The 8,393-nt window shown below is 55.8% G+C and overlaps 1 protein-coding gene across 1 annotated transcript; it reads right to left on the bottom strand.

Annotated features, from left to right (window-relative positions):
- Positions 1–938: 938 nt before the first annotated feature.
- Positions 939–8,165, bottom strand: LOC134527099 (uncharacterized). The gene is made up of 5 exons (XM_063359454.1): positions 8,162–8,165; positions 4,599–4,759; positions 3,182–3,393; positions 1,267–1,369; positions 939–944 (listed from the first exon to the last, which is right to left on the bottom strand). Exons 1-5 carry the CDS (start codon positions 8,163–8,165, stop codon positions 939–941), a joined length of 486 nt encoding a protein of 161 aa, XP_063215524.1.
- Between the last annotated feature and the right edge of the window lie 228 nt (positions 8,166–8,393).

Raw genomic sequence — 8,393 nt, 5'->3', positions numbered from 1 at the left:
GCGCGAGGTTTACTCGGCGGTACATGACTGCCAATGGGGCGTCAGAACACGTAGAAGTTTTGATTACACTATGATTACAATTACACTTGATAAAATGGCACTCTGTGGTGCTTTTAAGTACACGATTACACTGCACACGTTATTTGAGAGGGGCACCTGCGTGCCTCTATGTGCGTTTACTTAAGTCCTCACGCCAGTTGCAGTCGAGGGAGAGCGTTCAATTAGCATCGGCTAATTTCGAAATCTGTAATTGGCGACACGCGGGCCCACCTGTGTGGACCGCGGCTCGCTACTAAATTTAAACACGTTTAATCTTGAAGTTAGCCTGTGCCTGTGCACTAGGCGATTAAATAAAGTTCTGGGGTGTCGGGAGACGGCCCGTACCGAATACTGCACGGCCCCACGTAATGCTTTGTGTGGGGCGTGTTAAATTGATGCGGCTGGGTTAGGCCCTACACCGGAAAAAGGACCGGGCGCGCATGGGGAGTATTAAAAAGAGATTTTGGTGGTGACTATAATTACCAGATGGACGTTCGGTGAAACAAAGAGATGCTGGCTCCCCGTGGGACGTGCATCCGTCCCGGTCCGCGAGTCGTGCTGTACTGACGTACAGCCCTGGCACGAGGGGAGGGGTAAGCTCCCTGTCGCGCAAGAGTTTCTAAAGTTCCGTTATTCGTAAAAATCTATATAATTAACTAATTTTAAGTGGTTCTAAATTCACATAATAAAACATAATGATTAATCTAATATCTATATATGTTATAGAAATGACATTTAATAAGTTTGTCTAAAATAAGTTTGAATATTAGAGTCAAGCTGGAGACTGTCTGTTTCTTGAAAACTACTCCAGTGGCGAACGATAATGCTAATTTGGGGTGGTTTGAATTACGTCACACGTTTCCCTACTGAAATTAGGCTGAAGGCCTCAAGGGTTGCACTCACAGCTGTTTTAGCGGAAAACCACATGTGAGTGAGCCGGGCACTCCTACGTCGCACTTTATTAATTAGGGGCTTTTGTTTGTTTTTGATTACGTTATTATTACGTGGGGAATTTTGTAGGCACGGTGAGTGCATTGCATGCGTAATTAGAAATGGTTCGCTATTCTCTACCTTGGGGCTGCGGTCCGCTCACTTGACTCGGGTGGGCCATGGCTAGGGGCGCTTTCCGTTAGCGGAGCCGAGTACTGGCGGGTGCAGGTCGGGCTTTGGGGTGGCCTTCGGCCTTATGATGTCAAACGCCCCCCCCCCCCCCTCGAGAAACCCGACCTTGCGCCGCGAGTGGCTCCGCCACGTGAGGGGCGCCCCTAGCTTCGGCAGCAACACTGCTTCAGCGGTGTCTGTGATGGCCGCAGCTGGTAGGCTCTGCGTCCTGGGCCCAGGTCGTCCCACGTCGAACACCCGGGTGCTGGCCTGTTGACGTCGTCCCTCAGCGTCTGGTACGGCGTGGATGGGTACAGCCTCCTCTCCCGTTCCGGTGTGCCGGGCGGGTTTGGAGTAGAGGCCTCCTCGTCCCCGTCGTTCAGTTCCATCATCATGAGGGTGGTGTCGGCGTGGTCGTTGTGCGGTTGTGCCCTAAGCACCTCCCCGGACTCGTTCTCGGGGGGTGACAGTGGTTCCGAGTGTGGCTGCGGTGTCTCGCAGCGTGCGGCGGTGCGGTGGTGGCCAGGGTGCCGGCCGGCAGGGGTGGCGGCGACCAAGGTCAGGTGACTCTCGGCAGGCGGGCAGCAAGCGCGGGCGGCGCTCGGCACGGCCCGGCTCAGCCTTGCCGACATGCGTGCGTTTCGCGGCCCGTCGTGCCAGACGGATGACAGGTGTCATCGGCCGAGTGACGGTCACGTGCGGTGGTGGGGCGATCGGGCGTCCAGGTGCCGGGGCGTCGACCTGCATTGCGTCTGGCAGATGCATTGAGCTCAGGCGACCCGGTAGCCGCGGTGACGTCACGGTGTTGTGGCGCGGCGCCTGTGGCGACTTGAGCGCGCGTCGCCTCGGCGGCTGCTGTGGCAGGCTGACCAAGGGGCGGCGTCGTGGCGCCTCTGGCGGCTTGAGCGTGCGTCGCCTCGGCGGCTGCTGTGGCAGGCTGGCCGAGGGGCGGCGTCGTGGCGCCTCTGGCGGCTTGAGCGCGCGTCGCCTCGGCGGCTGCTGTGGTAGGCCGGCCGAGGGGCGGCGTCGTGGCGACTTGAGCGTGCGTCGCCTCGGCGGCTACTGTGGCAGGCTGACCGAGGGGCGGCGTCGTGGCGCCTCTGGCGGCTTGAGCGCGCGTCGCCTCGGCTGCTGCTGTGGCAGGCCGGCCGAGGGGCGGCGTCGTGGCGCTTTTGGCGGCTTGAGTGCGCGTCGCCTCGGCGGCTGCTGTGGCAGGCTGACCGAGGGGCGGCGTCGTGGCGCCTCTGGCGGCTTGAGCGCGCGTCTTCTCGGCGGCTGCTGTAGCAGGCCGGCCGAGGGGCGGCGTCGTGGTGCCTCTGGCGACTTGAGCACGCGTCGCCTCGGCGGCTGCTGTGGCAGTCTGACCGAGGGGCGGCGTCGTGGCGCCTCTGGCGACTTGAGCACGCGTCGCCTCGGCGGCTGCTGTGGCAGGCCGGCCGAGGGGCGGCGTCGTGGCGACTTGAGCACGCGTCGCCTCGGCGGCTGCTGTGGCAGGCTGACCGAGGGGCGGCGTCGTGGCATCTCTGGCGGCTTGAGTGCGCATCGCCTCGGCGGCTGCTGTGGCAGGCCGGCCGAGGGGCGGCGTCGTGGCGCCTCTGGCGACTTGAGCGCGCGTCGCCTCGGCGGCTGCTGTGGCAGGCCGGCCGAGGGTAGGCGTCGTGGCGACTTGAGCGCGCGTCACCTTGGCGGCTGCTGTGGCAGGCTGACAGAGGGGCGGCGTCGTGGCGCTTCTGGCGGCTTGAGTGCGCGTCGCCTCGGCGGCTGCTGTGGCAGGCCGGCCGAGGGGCGGCGTCGTGGCGCCTGTGGCGACTAGAGTGTGCGTCGCCTCGGCGGCTGCTGTGGCAGGCCGGCCGAGGGGCGGCGTCGTGGCGCCTGTGGCGACTTGAGTGCGCGTCGCCTCGGCGGCTGCTGTGGCAGGCCGGCCGAGGGGCGGCGTCGTGGCGCCTGTGGCGACTTGAGCGTGCGTCGCCTCGGCGGCTGCTGTGGCAGGCCGGCCGAGGGGTGGCGTCGTGGCGCCTGTGGCGTCTTGAGTGCGCATCGCCTCGGCGGCTGCTGTGGCAGGCTGGCCGAGGGGCGGCGTTGTGGCGCCTGTGGCGTTCCTGATGTCGCCTCAGGTGGTGACGAAGACGGTGTCAGCGTCGTGCGCGTCTGTTTCGTTCTGGCGGGTTTTATCGACTGAGGCTCGACGCCAGGCGGGCACCACGGGCGAATCCAGGCGGTGGGGCCTCGCACAGGCGTCTCGGCGTCGTGGCCCTGGGCATTGCGTGGTCCAGCGTCCCTTTTGAGACCGCGTACTCATGTGGCAGTGAGGACGGCTGCATGACGTTGAAGCTAGGCGGTGGCGACGGTGTGGCGCGAGTGTCGGTGTCGAGTCTGGTGGTGTCCCGGATGAGGCGTGTGTCGGAGACGATGCGGGTTGCGTCGGAATGGTCCTTCGCGGCACTGTGACGGTGGTCAGGTGCGGTGGCGAGGCCATCCCGGCGTCGTGAGGTGTCTCCGACCCGAGGCGGGTTCGGGACATCGTGACAGACTGCGGTGGGACGGTCGGCGTTGTGCGTCGTTCGGTCGGCTTCGGCGGGTCAAGCGTCGTCACAGTAATGTTGAGTGGCGTCAGGTCTGCGAGGGTTGTTGAGGCTGGTGGCTTTGGGCCCGTAGGTGGTGGGAGCAGGATTGGCAGCGAGAGGTTGACGAGCGTCGGCGTCGGGACGGAAGGCGTCCTTGGTGAGGCGTAGTGCGTCGGCGTGAGTGGCGTCAGGTTGATGAAGCGTGGTCTCGCTGGTGACGGTGTTTCCGGACTTGGGTCGGGAGGCGTCAGGTCTATGAGGGACGCCGAGGTTGGTGGCTCCGGGACAGGAGGCGACGGGAGCGGGAATGTTGGCGGCAGGATGACGGTCGTCGGTGTTGGGACGGTTGCACGTGACGGTGAGGATGTCGTCGGGGCGTGCGTTCGTGATACGTCATGCGTCTGCGTGAGTGGCGTCTCGATGTCGTGAATCGTTGCGGCGTATCGTAGGGGAGGAATTATTAGTGTTGCTTCCGAATACTGCACTTGGGTGGCTCGTTCTGCGGTACATCGCGCGCACGTGAATGTGAAGGACTCGCGCCTCAAAGTCCCTTCATGCTCGTTGGTGCAGCTACGATGCCATAGGCCGGCACACTCGTCGCAGTGGTAGCCCATGCTACTTCCTCCAGGACACAACAGGTTTCCACACATCGTCACCCCATATAGGCGGTACTCTTGACAATAGCCACACTCGTACCCCGCGGCGGTCCTGCCATATGGGTACCAACTCGGGCAGGGATGGTAACACCCGATGCATTCGTCTGCATACATCTCTTGTTATCGTGCGTGTTCCACTGTGTCGATTCGTGTTTTTCACTCGTGGCACTGTGCGCGCCGTGCAAGTCTGCGCGCGGGGTTGCGCTCGCCGGCTGGGCAGGTGCCCGGACAGCCGCACAAAACAGAGGCCAAAAATGGCCGCGGTGCGGGCGGGGGTGTGGATGGGCGTGTGAGGCGACGGCCGAGGGTGCCCGGACAGCCGCACAAAGCGGAGGTCGAAACTGTCTGCGGCGGAGGAGGGGGTGCGGATGGGCGTGTGAGGCGACGGCCGAGAGCGCCCTGACAGCCGCACAAACCAGACGGGTGGAGGATTGAAGAGGCGGGGGGAAGGGTGTTCGGTCCTTCACGCGAAACAGAAAGCGGGATGGTGCGGAAGTGAAGAGGGGTTGGGGGTGGCCGCTGGGCTGTGACGTCGCTCACCTGCGTCGCGCGTTATGCTAGAATGTCGTGCGCTGGGGGAGGGGTAGAGGGATCCTTTGTCCGCTGCTCCTGGCGCGTCAGCCTGTCTGACACTCGCGCGTCCAAAATGGCCGTTTTCTTGCAGTTTGTTCAATTTTCACGTATTTTGATCAAAATTTAGCCACACGCAGGGGCGCCATTTGCCGTCAGCCGCGGTCTCGTGTTCGAGATCGGGCGCAGGTCCTAGCGCGTTGGCTGGATTTTTTAGCGTTTTCTGCTCCGGGAGGGCGCCAGGCTAGCTCGGTGTCTAACCGTGTGATGGTCGTGGGTTCGTTGCCCCAGCGTGGTCCGCTAGAACCGTCGGCGGTGGTGAATTTTGTTTCCTGATTGGGTTGTTTAAGTTAATTGACATACACTGTTTGGTTTTTCTACGGGTCACACGTCGCGCACGGGGGGTGCGGGGTAGACTTTTTATTGTTCACGATTGACACTGGTTCATTACATTGGGCGCGAGGTTTACTCGGCGGTACATGACTGCCAATGGGGCGTCAGAACACGTAGAAGTTTTGATTACACTATGATTACAATTACACTTGATAAAATGGCACTCTGTGGTGCTTTTAAGTACACGATTACACTGCACACGTTATTTGAGAGGGGCACCTGCGTGCCTCTATGTGCGTTTACTTAAGTCCTCACGCCAGTTGCAGTCGAGGGAGAGCGTTCAATTAGCATCGGCTAATTTCGAAATCTGTAATTGGCGACACACGGGCCCACCTGTGTGGACCGCGGCTCGCTACTAAATTTAAACACGTTTAATCTTGAAGTTAGCCTGTGCCTGTGCACTAGGCGATTAAATAAAGTTCTGGGGTGTCGGGAGACGGCCCGTACCGAATACTGCACGGCCCCACGTAATGCTTTGTGTGGGGCGTGTTAAATTGATGCGGCTGGGTTAGGCCCTACACCGGAAAAAGGACCGGGCGCGCATGGGGAGTATTAAAAAGAGGTTTTGGTGGTGACTATAATTACCAGATGGACGTTCGGTGAAACAAGAGATGTTGGCTCCCCGTGGGACGTGCGTCCGTCCCGGTCCGCGAGTCGCGCTGTACTGAAGTGCAGCCCTGGCGCGAGGGGAGGGGTAAGCTCCCTGTCGCGCCAGAGTTTCTAAAGTTCCGTTATTCGTAAAAATCTATATAATTAACTAATTTTAAGTGGCTCTAAATTCACATAAAAAAACATAATTATTAATCTAATATCTATATATGTTATAGAAATGACATTTAATAAGTTTGTCTAAAATAAGTTTGAATATTAGAGTCAAGCTGGAGACTGTCTGTTTCTTGAAAACTACTCCAGTGGCGAACGTTAATGCTAATTTGGGGTGGTTTGAATTACGTCACACGTTTCCCTACTGAAATTAGGCTGAAGGCCGCAAGGGTTGCACTCACAGCTGTTTTAGCGGAAAACCACATGTGAGTGAGCCGGGCACTCTTACGTCGCACTTTATTAATTAGGGGCTTTTGTTTGTTTTTGATTACGTTATTATTACGTGGGGAATTTTGTAGGCACGGTGAGTGCATTGCATGAGTAATTAGAAATGGTTCGCTATTCTCTACCTTGGGGCTGCGGTCCACTCACTTGACTCGGGTGGGCCATGGCTAGGTGCGCTTTCCGTTAGCGGAGCCGAGTACTGGCGGGTGCAGGTCGGGCTTTGGGGTGGCCTTCGACCGTACGATGTCAAAATTATAAGGCACTATTGTAAAACAAAAACATTTTTTTTTCTACGAAATATAAGGCGCGTAACGCAGTTTCTATTTATTAAATACTTTATAGGGGAAGGTAGCCGAATTTGGACCGCCGCCTAAGTTGGACCATGGCATTTTCCGCTCCACTGGTAACACAACTGTCTGTGTGGCCAGTGCGCAGTGTAGCTACCCCCTCCACGCGTGACCGTGCCGAAGGTCGAGTGTTTGGCGCCACAGATAGGCGCGCGGTGTGGTTTCATGTGTTCTCGTTGAAACTGGTGTAAATTTTGTTTGTCAGTTCATAGTGATTTACAAAACCACTTGGTAAGCAAACAAATTAAACATAATGTTATTGAAAACTACATTATGTATGCTACACATTCAGCAGGATGGTTTATAATAATAATTGTTACTCATTTATGTCATGTGAATAAAAACAAAATGTGTGATGTTGCCGATGTTGGACCATTTGAGGTTTCCGAAATTGGACTGGTCCAACTTAGGAAATGTATGATAAAAATTGTTTTGCCAATAACTGCAGTCTGTTCTCCGAGCCGCAACAAGGATTTGTTTGAAAAAAAAGGGGGGGGGGGGGTCCATTCCCCTGGGGCATTTTGGGTTCAAGCATTAAATTTGGGAAATTTAGACGATTTTTGAGTCAAATATAATATACAATTGTAAAAATTGTAATATTTTTAAGAACAATTATTAATAGTTTACTTAAACTTATGTGTCATAAAATATTTTAAGGGGGGAGCTGTTGGACGCCCAAAATACTCCTTTGGCTACAGGTCTGCTGTTCTTGCACTCAAGTTAGCCTACATTTTGTGGTTCCTTTGTTTGCAGGGAGTTTTTATGGCTAAGCGAGGGCGATACGGCGATTGGACAGAAGTAGAATTGCAGTTAGCTATTTCAGCTTACAAGAATGGAGACTATGGACTGAATGAATGTGCTCGTGTGTATGGAGTACCAAAGGCGACAATCAAGCGTCATGCTGACAGTAAAAATGTCTACGCAAATGAGGTGAAGTCCTTTGGGAGGCGAGCAACATTCTCAAAGGATATGGAGTATGAACAAGCCTCGTACATTCTCAAATTTGAAGAGATGTTGTTCGGGTTAACCATAAAGGATATCAGGCGATTAGCTTTCGACATAGCAGGGAGGCACTCTGTTCCACACTCTTTCAATTAAAAAACACAAATGGCAGGAAAGAAATGGTTTTATGCTTTCGTGCGTCGTAAATCCCAATTTGTCCTTACATCAACCGGAGGCTACCTCCATGGCCAGAGCCAGAGGTTTCAACAAAGAAAATGTTGATCATTTCTTTGAACTCTTAGAGAAGACTGTGGATGAGAAGAATATTACAGCTAGCCGCATCTCCAATGTAGATGAGTCGGGATTCACGACTGTGCAAAAGAGCCTCAAAAGGTCTTAGCTCGCAAAGGAAAGTATCAAGTAGGTGCAATAGCAAGCGGAGAGCGAGGAATAAACACAACAATGGTGTGTTGTGTCAATGCAGCAGGGCACTATGTCCCACCCATGCTGATATTCAAGAGGAAGAGAAAACCTCAAGAACTCGCCATTGGAGCGCCAGCAGGAAGCCAAATTGAGATATCTGATACAGGTTACATAAATTCGGAACTGTTTGTACTATGGTTGAAACACTTTCATGGATGTGTGAAATCTGATGACAACAATTCAGTATTGCTTTTGCTTGACGGTCACACAACTCACAGTAAAAATCTTGCAGCGCTTGATTTTTGTAGAGA

Source organism: Bacillus rossius, chromosome 1 (genome assembly GCF_032445375.1).
Source record: "Bacillus rossius redtenbacheri isolate Brsri chromosome 1, Brsri_v3, whole genome shotgun sequence".
NCBI lineage: Eukaryota > Metazoa > Arthropoda > Insecta > Phasmatodea > Bacillidae > Bacillus > Bacillus rossius.
Note: the sequence above shows the minus strand (reverse complement) of the source record. Positions and strands in the feature narration are given on the sequence as shown.